Here is a 13,459-nt window from a genome sequence, read left to right as displayed (position 1 = left end):
GCTAAAACCAAAAATGAAGAAGAACACTTAGATTTACGAGACGCACATGAAAGCAGCATCTCTGCTGAGAAGAGGGCTGCGTCCAGCCCGCGCGCGCTGCCACTTGTGCCACGTCAAATGTGACGTAACAGGAGGTGTAGTCCGGGTGGGAGGAGTCTTAAAAAAAAAAAAACAGTACATGAAAAAACACTCAACGGACTGGCTGGCATTAATGGTCTTAAACTCCAAGAGGAGCACTTGTGAAAAGGTAAGACGAGTTTAATATTACAAGTCATATTATCTTTGATGTATTCTACCTGCTTTGCTAACTGTTAGCTCCACAGTTAGCCGGTTAGCTCCTAGTATCTGCTGGTGCGGCTGTCAACTCGCGTGCTGCACCACCACAATGATACATGCAGTTTGTATAGAAACAAATCAATAAATGGAACAGCTAAGTAACAGCAGTCTATTTCATTACACCTCGCTAATACTACATGTCCTCTGCTACGAGCGAAGAGGCTTATACCTGCTGTGTTTTACATCCTCTTTAAACCTCTTCACAGAGACTCTTGTGAACATTTATTTTGAAAATATTTGTGAATACCGGTGCTAAAAGTTCCCCTCCTGTATTACTAGTGGTGTGATGATTTCCTGGTTTCCAAACAAACAGGGTGAATGAACATCAGAGTGGTAGTCAGTTCAATTAAAGCTTGCACTTACAGTTCTAGTACAAGATGTAAATGTTCTGCTATGTGATGCATTGCGTGTTCACTGGTTGTTCTAGTTCTACAGTATATAATAAATACCGAGGTCATTACTCCCCAGAATAACTCCACCCTCCTAAAAGTAGTTTCGACTAACCATCGAACAAAACAAAATGATATCTCTCCTTTAATGACCAGGTGGCAGGTGTGTGACGCCAGTGGGGAATATACCAAATTCCTTTTATGATGACTAATAAGTGTGTTTTTCTTTTTGTTTTATTTCCTAAACACAATCAAATGTAGTCAAACAATATTAGAATCAGCCTTAACATATGTAATATGTGTGTAGTTGTACAGTGTTAACTCCTCTTCACATCATTGTAACCCCAGAAATGTTATAATATAATAATAATGAATATATAAATTCCAGAAATATGGCTGAGGACATGACCGTAGTATCCTCTTAAGTAACCACTCTTTTTTTTTTCTTTTTTTTTCAGTGTTTCAGAGTTAATCAGAAGAACTTTTCATCATGGACCCAAACGCCAGCGGACTCGCCAAGAGGTTGGCTGAAGCCGGCCAGTCGCACCTCCTGCAGTTTTGGAAAGAGCTGGGCCCCAAGGAGCAGAGCGACCTGACCCTCGAGCTGCAGGGGATGGACTTTCAGGAGATCAACGGGTTCTTCAAGAAGGCCACGAAGACTTCCGGCAGCAGCAACCAGGAGATGGACGCCCGCTTGGAGCCGGTGCCCCGGGAGGTCCTGGGGAGTGTGACGAGGGACCGGGAGAGCCTCAAAGACTGGGAGGAAGCAGGTGAGCTCCATCGACAGCTTCTGTCTGAGTACTCAATCTTTACACCTTTATTGGACCAGTGTAACACATGTTATAAGGAAACGAGAGTATTCTTGTCAATATTTTATTGGATTTATTACAATGAAATTACCAATTGTTAGACTTGAAAGACTTGCCTAGGAACAATCACGCTAGTACTTTCCAAGGAAAGGAAATATCTCCTGGTGTCAGACTGAGAAGCCTAAAGGGGATTAAAACATCACAAGGTAATTCAGATGTTTGACGTGGAGATGGGGCAGCAGGCGATCTGGTAACTTGTGTTATTGATATTATCAGATGATTGAGTTCCCACAAAACAAAAGTAATATTTTAAATAAAAACTTTAAAATGAGTATCATCAGAAACTCCCTCTTTGTTTCACCGTGTGGTTGTAGAAACTCACAAACGGTCTCCTGCGTAGATTTGAAATATGAGTAAGTCGGCTTGAGTTGTTCATTATGCTCTTGCGCAATCTCCTCTTTGCAGTGGGGGTCTGAGCATTTAGTGAGGTTTTCCTGGGGGAGGCGGACAGCAGAGAACATCTGGTCCTGATTTGTGTCTGACGTAAATCGAGTTGCTGCTTGACCCTCATGAGGTCACTCTGCTCTGTCAGTACCAAATACCAAATCTGTGTGCAGGGCGTGGCAGTGTGTGTGTGTGTGTGTGTGTGTGTGTGTGTGTGTGTGTGTGTGTGTGTGTATGTGTGTGTGTGTGTGTGTGTGTGTGTGTGTGTGTGTGTGTGTGTGTGTGTGTGTGTGTGTGTGTGTGTGTGTGTGTGTGTGTTGTGTGTGTGTGCGCGTGTGCGTGTGTGTTTGTAGGTTTCGGTGGGTAGTCAAAGTCTAGCAGGCCCGCCCAGTTTGCTGGGCGGGCCTGAATCAAAGACTCGTGCAGAGTCGTCAGATTCCAGTTTAGGGCTAATTTATTACGTTGCCAAAGTCCTGTTGGAGTGGCCATAAAACGTTGGGCGACGGCTTAATACATTTTATTAATACGTTTTATCAGTGTTGTTTTAGTTAAGGTTGTTGTTATTGATCTAAGGTGTCCTTACATTAGCAAGAAGAATGCACTATGACCCTTATTGGAGATTAGATATTGTGTTAGTTATTTCCCAAATGTCTTGTTTTGTCCACAACTGAAATATGTTCAGTTTACTGTCACAGAGGACTAAAGAAACCAGAAAACATTCACATTTAAGAAGCTCGAAACAGAGAATTTAAACTTTTCTTTCCTTAAAGAATTACTCAGAATGATTAATTGATAAGTAGTTGCAGCTCTGCTTCATAGGACCGATATTCTCGCTACTATTTATGACAAACTGTGCTCTGTGCTCCGTCAGGTCTACACTGCATCTCTCAGAGTAAAGTGGCGGTCCTGCTGCTGGCTGGGGGCCAGGGAACCAGACTGGGGTTCTCTTACCCCAAAGGCATGTACGACGTGGGGCTGCCGTCCCACAAAACCCTCTTTCAGATCCAGGCCGAACGCATTTTCAAACTTCAACAGCTGGCTGAGCAGAAGCACAAAATCAAGTGCTGTCTTCCCTGGTAAGACGTCACGTTGTGCTTCGGGGAGAGATGACTGAGGCTTTTTAGTTCGTGTGCCTGTCGGCTGAATTGCTGCTTTATTTGAAGAAGAACAAAAAAAGGGATTTAAGGAACCAAATACTGTCTTTCTGTTCATTATTAGAGCTGCAACCATTTGCCCCAGTTGTGTTTGCATGATGATTAACTTGAATCACTGCCTCAAAAGGAAAATTACTGGAAAAGGATTATCTCCCCGTGGAGCGGATCAAAGGACAGTTTGAAAGTTTGAGAGATGGAGATAACAGGAGGGCAGTGGAGTGCATAAAGTCAGCTGACATCGTAGTTAGGGTTTAACGGTCCCAAATGGCTTCATGACGTCATCCTCAGCAGGTCTGATTCTGTAGAGAAGTTGTTACAGTTTTACTGTTCGTCATATACTTAAACTTTATACGTTTCTGGCTTGGTGACAGCAGTTTTGTTGTAAGTTTCGTTTTTGAGAGCAGATACTGACATTGTCTGCAGCGTTTAAAGTGTATCTATCCTAAGCATGCATCCCCCAATCCCTCAGCTACCCGGTTCACACTTTTATAAGTTATTTAAAATAGAGAGGAAAACGAGTAAACAACCTCTGTGTTGCCTTCAGGTACATCATGACCAGCGGCAGGACAATGCAGTCCACCAAGGACTACTTCTCCCGAAATAGCTATTTTGGCTTGGACAAGAACAACATCATCTTCTTCCAGCAGGGCATGCTACCAGCCATGGACTACAACGGCAAGATCATCCTGGAGAACAAAGGGAAGCTCTCCATGGCCCCTGGTAAGCCGGCTCAGGATTTGCGACTTCTGGCTCCATTGGCAGCGTGAATTCACAGCTGTGTGTTTATTATTTGCCACGTTGAGGTTGTGTGTTGTAAAACGAGTGTCCCCTGTGTCTGTATTTCAGATGGGAACGGGGGTCTTTACCGAGCTCTGAGGAACCAGGGCATCATGGACGACATGGAGCGGAGAGGGGTTGAATTCATCCATGTGTACTGTGTAGATAACATCCTGGTCAAAGTGGCGGACCCCTCCTTTGTTGGTTTCTGTGTGAAGAAGGGAGCAGACTGTGGAGCTAAGGTGGGTCGGGTCACACCTCTGGCTTTTTCCCGTCTTCTTTACTGCGTAAGGCTTGAAGTGCCTTTTTTTAAATGGTCTTGTTAATTAGTGTCAAAATGTGAATCTCCAACAGATTCCATTAAATGAATCAGGACATTGTAATTAGTACTGTACAAGAAGGCTGCAAGTTAAAATCATTAGACTACTAACCATCCACCAATCTACGTCATCTGCAATACAAACTCTGTGACAAGGAAACAAGTACGAGCCAATCGGAGGCAGAGTAGGGCGGGTCTTTGCGGAATGTGGGTGTGTAAAAAACGTATGAGGTATTTATCCACATCAGATGACAGTCGGCGCGCCCCGAAACATATTTTCGACACCTTTTTAAAGTCTATATCAAGTGTACGCTATATTTAGAATATTTGAACTGCTTCACCTTTCTACAGCCCTTTCTGACGAGGGTTCCATATCTTATATCCGTCTATACTCTCTTCAAAGCCACCAGACTTCATTGACAGAAACAGTCATTTTACCGTCAGCAACTCCCGTGTTCTACGAGGTAAAATTACTGTTTTTTGTCAAAGGAGTCTTGTGGCTTTGAAGAGAGCATCGACGGCTTCACTTCCTCGTCGGAAACTTCTGTCTGACAACAAGGTACAGCGGTGAAAATATTCTAAATATAGAGTACACTTAAACTGATGTTGGCTTTTTTAGTTGTCTAAAATACGTTTTGCTACAGTCCATTGCTTTGCTGGTACTTCTCTCTGCTTCTCCAAACTCCATCTACTGTTGGTAGTACACTGACTGTGAATCAGTACCTCATACAACCACACTTCAAAATACTCAAACTTTCCCTAAGATTCATTTTGGCGTTTTATTTTTAAAGATCTTAAAGATGTGGTTTCATGGTGTTTCTTTTTAAGAATCGGCCATCTTCATCACAGCACATGAATCATGAAGTTGCCTAAAGTGTTACCTTTACATTTATTTTTGTGACGATAATGGTCTTTAGTTTAGTTCTACTTAGTTATAAAAACTCATTCTTACATGCCAGATGCTACATTTTAAGAGAAGAAAGATTAACAAAGGTTGACGCAGCAGCAGGTTATGAGCTCATATATTCCTGTCATAAAGGGACAATGATCCCTCAATATTGTTCACCTGCAACACTGATAAGCTCGACTACCTTTCACCAGACCAGGAAGTAACAGTAATATTGTAAGGATGCATGCACACAATGATTATAACGGATCAAATAGGGTGAAGAAACACCCGTATTAGTTGTGCAAATATTGATATTTAATAAGTCTGCAAGTGAATAAACTGTCAGCAGTGACGCCATAAAGTCTGATCAGTCAGTCTAGTTTTTTTATTTTATTCCAGGGGTTCCTGAAGTATCACAGATGTCGAGTGTGTGCCTTGAATTAAAACTGATGGTCAGTTTGCTGTAACAACAGTTTAACTGCCCTTTTCTAGACTGCTGCGCCTTCCGCAACTCACCACCAGGTGGCGACATTGTCCACTTGTGTCTCCTCGTCTTCTTGAGCAATACATTCATGACGGCTTTCTAGGAAATGTGAGGGTTGAGCCCAGTGCCTTGCTTAATAAACTTTCATCATGGTCTCAGATAGCATGAGAGTGATGAAAAGAAAGCAGATCTTTTTTCCACAACGTTTCCTTTGGCTGGAGTGAACTTTAATTGTGGGAAGGAAAAAAGCTTTTCAGAGTACAACGGTTCAATTGGAAACATTTTCTTTCTCCACTAGTCAATAAACCATATTTATGATTTCATGCTTAATTATAACTTTTACAGTCAACACACTGCACATGGAATAAATAGTTGTGATGCACCTCACAGAGCAGGTCCATCTGTTTGAGATACGTTTGAGTCTTGTGCTTTGTTTTTACAGTGACTTGTACTCTCTGACGCATTTAATTAATCAAGAAAAGGCACGTTATTAGCAGGGAAATATATCTATATACACGTATGTTTTTCATACGGTGTGTATTACCCAGTTAACACAGAATATATTTAAATACCGTACTTCAGATCGTCCTGTTTGACATTAAGAGTTGTGCGGTGCAGCAGAGATGGAAGGATCAGATCAGAGCAGCGTCCCACCCTCCCGTCATAAATTACTGAGCTCCACTACCGTTCATGTGGCTTCACCCCCCCCCCCCCCCCCCCCCCCTGTTCACCAACCCCCTCATCAGGACTCCACTCTGTCATTAGCAACCAGCAGACCTGCAGCTTTCTGGGACTTTGTTCCAGATATTTGGAGCAGAAAAACTGAACGCTACTTCTCCATGTTTAGTTCTGACTCTGGGAACAGAAAGTAGACCGGTCCCAGACGACCGAAGGGGTCGGGATGGTTCATAAAGTAGCAGCAGATCAGAGATGTATTTTGGCCCTGATTCAGTGCTAAACCAAGACTGTCAGAGCATTTGATTCATTGATATCAGTCAGGATTAAACGAGAACTTCAACAAAAAAATATCAAAAAGTGCTTTTGAAGATTATTACCGACCCTGTAATAAATCATTTTGCGTCATCGTTTCTAGGTGGTGGAGAAAACCAACCCGACGGAGGCGGTGGGTGTGGTCTGCAAGGTGGATGGGCGTTATCAGGTGGTGGAGTACAGCGAGATCACTCTGGCGACCGCTCAGAAGCGCAGCGCTGACGGTCGACTGATGTTCAACGCCGGAAACGTGGCCAATCACTTCTTCAGCTTCTCCTTCCTCAGAGACGTCGTACAGTAAGACACAACGTTCACACGCCTGTGGCACCTTTTTATGGCTTTTCATGCAGTTTGTGCTCCTTTCTGTCAATATTTGTTTTTTATCACCACTATTATTATTATTATTGTAATTATTATTATGATTATTATTATTAGCATTAGTGAAAGTGCTGCAATGAACCAGCTTCATTCTCTGATCGTACATCAGGAAGTACGAGCCAGAGCTGCAGCACCACGTGGCCCAGAAGAAGATCCCATACGTGGATACGGAGGGTCAACTAATCACACCAGACAAACCAAACGGGATTAAAATGGAAAAGTTCGTCTTTGACATCTTCCAGTTTGCCAAGTGAGTTACTGTGTGTGTGTGTGTGTGTGTGTGTGTGTGTGTGTGTGTGTGTGTTTTTACAGAGTGTGTGATGGCATCAGCAGGCAGCCTCTTGCCTCAAACTAAAAGGCCTTAAAAGTACTGAGACTACGAATATCTTATGCTCCCTTTGAGGTGGCTGGAGTGCATATGTTCTCCTGGCAGGCCTCCGGGTCTCTGGGTTTGACTGGTCCTCGATCGGTCCCTCCATGCATGAACCGACCCCCTTCTTTTTCCAGTCCCGATCCCTATCCACCAGCCCCGGTCCTGCCTTTACTCCGTGGTCTGATCCAGCAGACTGAGCCTGAGCCAAGCTCTCTGCAGGAAGATGGAGGTTTATGAGCTGTTCACTCGTTCCCCCTCCTCCAGTGTGTTGCATGACATCAGCTTTGAGTCACGTCACTACTAATAGAACTATACATCTAATGAAAGGATTCCCGTAATGGTGGACTGATGGAAAAACACGTCCGGCTTCCTTCGAGGTTTATTCGTTGTATTTCAAAGTAAAAGAGGATGAGAAATGGTTTTCTGTGTCGCTGAGGAGACGGATTACAGTTGTGCCCGGACTGGCAGACCGGCAGCTTTAGAAGAATCCAGATGGGCTGACTCACGTTGCAACAAGTTCTGCTTTTTTTTTCCGGGTCTTTGTCAGTACAGAGGATCTCATAGTGTGTGGCCATATGTGCTGTATATTATGTATGGCTGCTGTTCACCTGCCAAGTGTTGAAAAAGTCAATAATAATGCTAATTAAATCTGCTTCTATACTATTTAATGCATCATATTAGTTTGGATCCAGCTCCCAACAACAGCGCTGCTCCGTGAGGTGATTTTGGCGTCGTGGCCACACTCGATCACATGAAGCACACTGGCCCACTTTCTGTTCCCAATACACAATCATTACAAAAAGAACAGCTGTAAATCAAAGGACACAGTTCGTAACTCATCCATTTCTTAGTTATTTCCTGCACATTTACTAATCGTTTCAGCTTACAATGGGACTGAACAATTTAGAAAAAATGAGTCAAATTGCGATATGTGATATTAGAGGAAACGATTAGAGAATGGGGAATTTTTACATCATTATTCTCATTTTCTTTGAAAACCATATTAAAAAGATTATGGAGTGATTTTTGAAGGGCTCTGTACCGAACAAATATGTTTTCTTAAGTCTACACCAGGACAGACAATATTTAATTTAGATTAAAATGGTATTTTGACACACATTATGTCTCTGAAGGTAAATGCAGGACAACCACCGCTCCACCGGCTTTATCTTAAATAACGTGCTGGAAGTATCAAAAGGCTCAAACTGATGGAATAGATATCCGCACACTTAAATCACACTTCACATTTTGTCTTTAAAAAAAGATTACGCCTCCTGTGATTTAAAATTTTTTTCAGTGTTCTGGTAAAATCCTGCGTGTCCTCTCTCTGCTGTGTTTGCCTGTGTGATGATGTGCTGCCGTGTGCGTGTGTCCAACAGGACGTTTGTTGTGTACGAGGTGCTGCGGGAGGACGAGTTCTCCCCGCTGAAGAACGCAGACAGCCAGGACGCAAAGGACACGCCCACCACAGCCAGACACGCCCTCATGTCCCTCCACCACCGCTGGGTGCTCAACGCTGGGGGCCACTTTATCGACGAGAACGGCAGACACGTGCCCGCCATACCCAGGTGACCACAGACAGCCTGCTGAAAACACAGCAGCATGTCATGTCACTTTAAGACACACACATCTTCGTGGTCACTTCCACCTTCCCAACACTCCCCACACTTTGTGTACAAACATTGGCTTTTTGTATTATTTGTTTGTGTTATCGACATAATATTCTTTTAGCCTCACACTCTCACTTCCCCTTCCCTCTCATGTTTGGTCTTGCTCCTGTGTATCCCGTGAAATGTTTCCAGTGACGGAGCAGCAGGCCGTTTCACAGATGATGGCAACAGAAAGTAATTATTATCCCCCTGCAGTACTGAGTGCATGGTGATGGGGTTCTGGCTTTCTTTCTTCGCTCGCTCAGACGTGTTAACACGATATAACATTACTTCTGATCCCCTTTCCTTCATTACCACTGAGGAGAGGACTCTGCGTGGACGCACGCCAGGCAGCAGCCATTTTTGTTCTTGTCTCTTTAGAGCCAGTTGTGATGAAGGAAATGACAGCGAGGATCAGTTCGGACGACTGAAAAACACAGCGCTCTTAGCGTCCTGGTCAGATGATGTACATGTCATAATGACCTGCTGACGGATCATTTTACCCGTCAGAATGTTGCTACTAATACGCATAATGTGTTGCATGCTGGGTAATGGGCACCGTTCTGGCAAACAGCGGCAACTCCGCAGTAGATGATGAAGCTGTTGATTTGTGTGCAAAATCGTGACGACAAGCCCAGCCGTTCATCGCTTGCTAGTCCGCCTTTGAGTTTAAATCCACCTGCTTTTTTTTTTTTTTTCAAGACATAATAATAAATGAGCATGTGCTTCAGTAACATTCATGGCAGCAATGAATGTTATTCTGGCTCTTAAAGGGTGTGCTTTTTCCTCAATCATTCAGCTTTTCCTTTCCTTATTCTAATGATACAGGGCAGCTGCTCAGAAAAACATCTGGAGCACCTGGTGATTAGTGATCGCTGTCTGTAATGATTATCTAGAAATAAACATGTTGAGTGACGGCAATGTGGAGGCAAGTTTACCCCTGTTTTCTTGTTAGAAGCACTGGCAGGAGATGCAACCACATTACCTCATTCCTCTGTTTTCTTCTAGAGGAAGTCTGTTACGGGTCATGGGGGCTAATCACTGGTCATGTTTGGGAATGATGAAGCTCTAATCCTCTGACTTTTGAACTCTAATCACAAGCCGGCCGGCCGCAGTAGAAGAACAGCTGTGTCAAGGATGTACAGCTGCTTCTCTCAACTACGCTCCCGCCGCCCTTCTCATGAGACAATCACTCATTCTGTTTCATTTTGTCTTCTTCTTCTTCTTCTGATTCGTTCCTTTCCCTACGCAGCCTGAAGGACGGAACAGACCTGCCAATCAAATGTGAGATCTCCCCGCTGGTGTCCTACGGGGGAGAGGTAAGGAGGGCGAGGCCTAAATGGGAACTCCAGATGTTGTTCTGCTTCTGCTGTCGACCTGAAATTATTTGTACAAGCACTAACAATGAGCCTCATTCACCAAATTTCATTAAAATTTGTTCTAGAGAAAGGCCGTAAGAAAAGTCTACGTCAGATCCATGACGCGTTAAACGTTAATGTTCGCACCTGTGTTCTTTATAATGATGAATCCCACTGTCCTCGTAAATTGAAAGCCAGTTGATCCAATTTAGCTACAAAAAGCTCCGCCAATCCACATAAAAGTGCACGAGACAGCATACTGCATGCTACTTTGTAAGGGCAGCTGCAGAAAACATAAATGCATGGGCGCTGGTACTCGTTACTGTGTTCAGAGAAGGGTGCACTACTAATGCATTTAAAAAAAAAAGGTTAGATCTCTAATGTTTGTAAAATAATGATTCAAATGTTAATGAATGATAATATATTTTAAATCCTATGATGTTATACAACTGTAGAACAATATCCATTGGTTTAGCACCAAAATGTCAGCACTCAAATGTGCGTAGGTGTGTGTAGAACAATTCCCAAATAAAATAAGTAATTTCTCCAAAAGAACGATCGGTGAATGTCCTGATGGTGTCGTTTACTCCTTCAAGGGCCTCGAGGAGCTGGTGAAGGGACGAGAGTTTCATGCAACCCTGATGATCGACGGGAGCGGAGTCCACGAGCTGGTGAAGAACGGAGTGTAGATGATGAAGGCGAGAGAGACGAGGGTGAAGGGTGATTGACAACCCGAAGACCAACCTCCCTTTTGTCTCTCAACATTTTGCTGGGGAGAAACTGTGATGTCATCACTGTGCAATAATAACAATCCAGATGTTCCTGAAAGAGGCCGCCGTCTCCAAAATGAATGAACGAGCCGGATGAAGTTTACTTTTCAGCGCCATGTTTTTGTTTTTTTTCCTCTGCTTTGTATGTTGACGTCATACCTGGTTCATGTTTGTTTTGAAGAGCACTTGAACACAGCATGAGATGAAGGACGGAATCCCTGTCACACCGGCTGGATGAAGCAGTCTTCAGGTGCATCTATTTATTCTGCTGCTGAGACTTATTTTTATATGTACTGATAGATGCTCTATAGGTGGAAACGACCATCTAATCATTTTACCTGGTGATTTTTATACAACGTAGGACTGAGATGATCAGAAAGATGTTTCTTACTAGCATGTAATCGAGGTACATGGTACGGGCTGGGGGGGGGGGTATTTATAATATCTGATTATTTTATGCTTGTAATCATTGAAGATGAGATATTATTCAGCTTTAAGAGATACTATGATTTCTTTATTAAAGAAATTTCCGAATTGGAAAACCTACTGAATGTGTTGTCTCTTTTTCTGTGTGTGTGTGTGTGTGTGTGTGTGTGTGTGTGTGTGTGTGTGTGTGTGTGTGTGTGTGTGTGTGTGTGTGTGTGTGTGTGTGTGTGTGTGTGTGTGTGTGTGTGTGTGTGTGTGTGTGTGTGTGTGTGTGTGTGTGTGTGTGTGTGTGTGTGTGTGTGTGTGTGTGTGTGTGTGTGTGTGTGAGAGAGAGTGAGTGAGACACACCTGTGCACATACAGGCTACATATTTGCTTTATGGTCTCTTAAAAACATTTTCATCAGAAACGAGTATCGACACGTTTTCTGACGAATCAGCGCTGGATATGTCGGTGTGTGAGTGTAACTGGTCTGTGTCTGCAGGCTGTGTTTTATGCATTATAGCTCCTGGTGTCTTGAATCAGAGTTTCCAGCATATGGTTTCTGTTTAAGATGGGCCAGAGCATGCAACGCTGCTGCAGCTATTCAGCAAATATTCTCTGTGGCTCCTTTCTGACTCATTTCTCTTTCTGACTCTCCAGCTCCCTAACTGCATTATGATGTGAAATAACTGCAGTGTGGAAAAACACTTACTTTGATGGCGTCCTAATCTGCATGTAGATCTTTGTGCATATTTAATGTACAGAAAGTGAAAGTTATACTACAGAGATCTTCCATTCAATTGTGTTCAGCAGTGAAGCCGTACTTTGGCACAGCTGTGCTTTCAGCTAAATGCTAACAGTGAAGCTAACATGCTGATGTCTAGCAGGCTCAATGTTGTAGATAAGTGTGCTGGCATGCTTTAGCATGACACACAAAGTGCAGCTTTTGCAGGGATGATGTATTTTTGTAGACCTTGAAGTTAGCATCTCTCTGGTTCCCTCGACAAAAAGCAGACACAATTCTTTTTCCATTGGATTTTGTACACCATGAAAGAAAGACGGTCACAGTATTAAATGAAACCTTCATGCTCCCAAATAACCGTTTAATTTCTGTATTCCGGTAAAAACGGTTCAGGCCACATCCGCAGCACTTTCTGGCGTCAGTAGAAGAGAACCTCTCTCTGACACTTGACTCATGCTTTTCATGGATCTGGTTTGACAATCAAGGCTGTGACAAACTGCAGCGCTAAAGTACCGGATTAGTTTCAGGGCCAGGCAGGGAAGTAAATGAGAGGAGGAAGATTTTTACCTTAGACTAACCCCAACACTAATAACGTTAAAATTTTAAGAGTAAACGTCAAACTTTTCAGAATGAATCAAACTACTAACTAAAACATCTTCCTCCTCTCATTGTTTTCCTTTTGCCTGGCCCTAAGACTCTCCCGTATAGAGTTTACAGAATGTTTCAATAATAAAGTCATGCATTTACAACATTCAAAACTAAAAATGCATGCTTGATTTACAGGAAACTGTAACTCAGTAACACTTTTAAGTTTCTCTAAATCTGTGATAAACATGATGAGCTGAGAGGACGGCAGCACAGCCGTCAGTCACCTTGAGTTATGGTTGTTTCAGCCTCTAGCTGTCAAAAGAAAGGCTCCTTTCAGGAGGAAGAAAGCTTTCTGATTTGAGCGTTGGATTCGGCCTTAATTGAAACCTTATGTGTGGCATGTGGAATTCTGGGACTTTGGCGCTCTCCCAAGAATCCACAGAATGTGGAGTTTTTTTTTTCTTCTTCTGCCTCCCCCTCTCTCCCTCTCTCCCTCTCTCTCTCTCTCTCTCTCTCTCTCTCTCTCCACTCCCTCTCTTTTTTTCCTATGAGCAGGGGTGTCTTACATCAGCCCAGAGAGCATCTGACGGACTGAGAGAGCGA

At 43.3% G+C, this 13,459-nt stretch overlaps 1 protein-coding gene across 2 annotated transcripts; it reads left to right on the top strand.

Moving 5' to 3' along the window:
- The first annotated feature begins 124 nt into the window (after positions 1-124).
- uap1 (UDP-N-acetylglucosamine pyrophosphorylase 1) lies at positions 125-11,665 on the top strand. 2 transcript variants are annotated; one of them, XM_076087514.1, is made up of 11 exons: positions 125-247; positions 1,184-1,495; positions 2,850-3,054; positions 3,677-3,852; positions 3,979-4,151; positions 6,695-6,888; positions 7,079-7,219; positions 8,722-8,910; positions 9,145-9,186; positions 10,244-10,310; positions 10,946-11,665. In XM_076087514.1, exons 2-11 carry the CDS (start codon positions 1,216-1,218, stop codon positions 11,036-11,038), a joined length of 1,560 nt encoding a protein of 519 aa, XP_075943629.1. In that variant the 5' UTR covers positions 125-247; positions 1,184-1,215; the 3' UTR covers positions 11,039-11,665. The 2 variants fall into 2 exon arrangements, with proteins under 2 accessions (XP_075943629.1, XP_075943630.1); XM_076087515.1 differs by lacking the exon at positions 9,145-9,186.
- Positions 11,666-13,459: the final 1,794 nt, after the last annotated feature.

The sequence above is a fragment of the Anarhichas minor genome, unplaced genomic scaffold, assembly GCF_050575085.1.
Source record: "Anarhichas minor isolate MPS153535 unplaced genomic scaffold, ASM5057508v1 ptg000010l, whole genome shotgun sequence".
NCBI classification, from domain to species: domain Eukaryota; kingdom Metazoa; phylum Chordata; class Actinopteri; order Perciformes; family Anarhichadidae; genus Anarhichas; species Anarhichas minor.
Note: the sequence above shows the minus strand (reverse complement) of the source record. Positions and strands in the feature narration are given on the sequence as shown.

What these genes read in the sequence shown, in the direction of transcription:
- uap1 (XM_076087514.1), top strand. Translation starts at nt 1,216, where the DNA reads ATGGACCCAAACGCCAGCGGACTCGCCAAGAGGTTGGCTGAAGCCGGC. An exon ending in CAAAGACTGGGAGGAAGCAG is followed by an intron (nt 1,496 to 2,849) that starts GTGAGCTCCATC and finishes GTGCTCCGTCAG; the next exon opens with GTCTACACTGCATCTCTCAG. An exon ending in GACATCTTCCAGTTTGCCAA is followed by an intron (nt 7,220 to 8,721) that starts GTGAGTTACTGT and finishes TGTGTCCAACAG; the next exon opens with GACGTTTGTTGTGTACGAGG.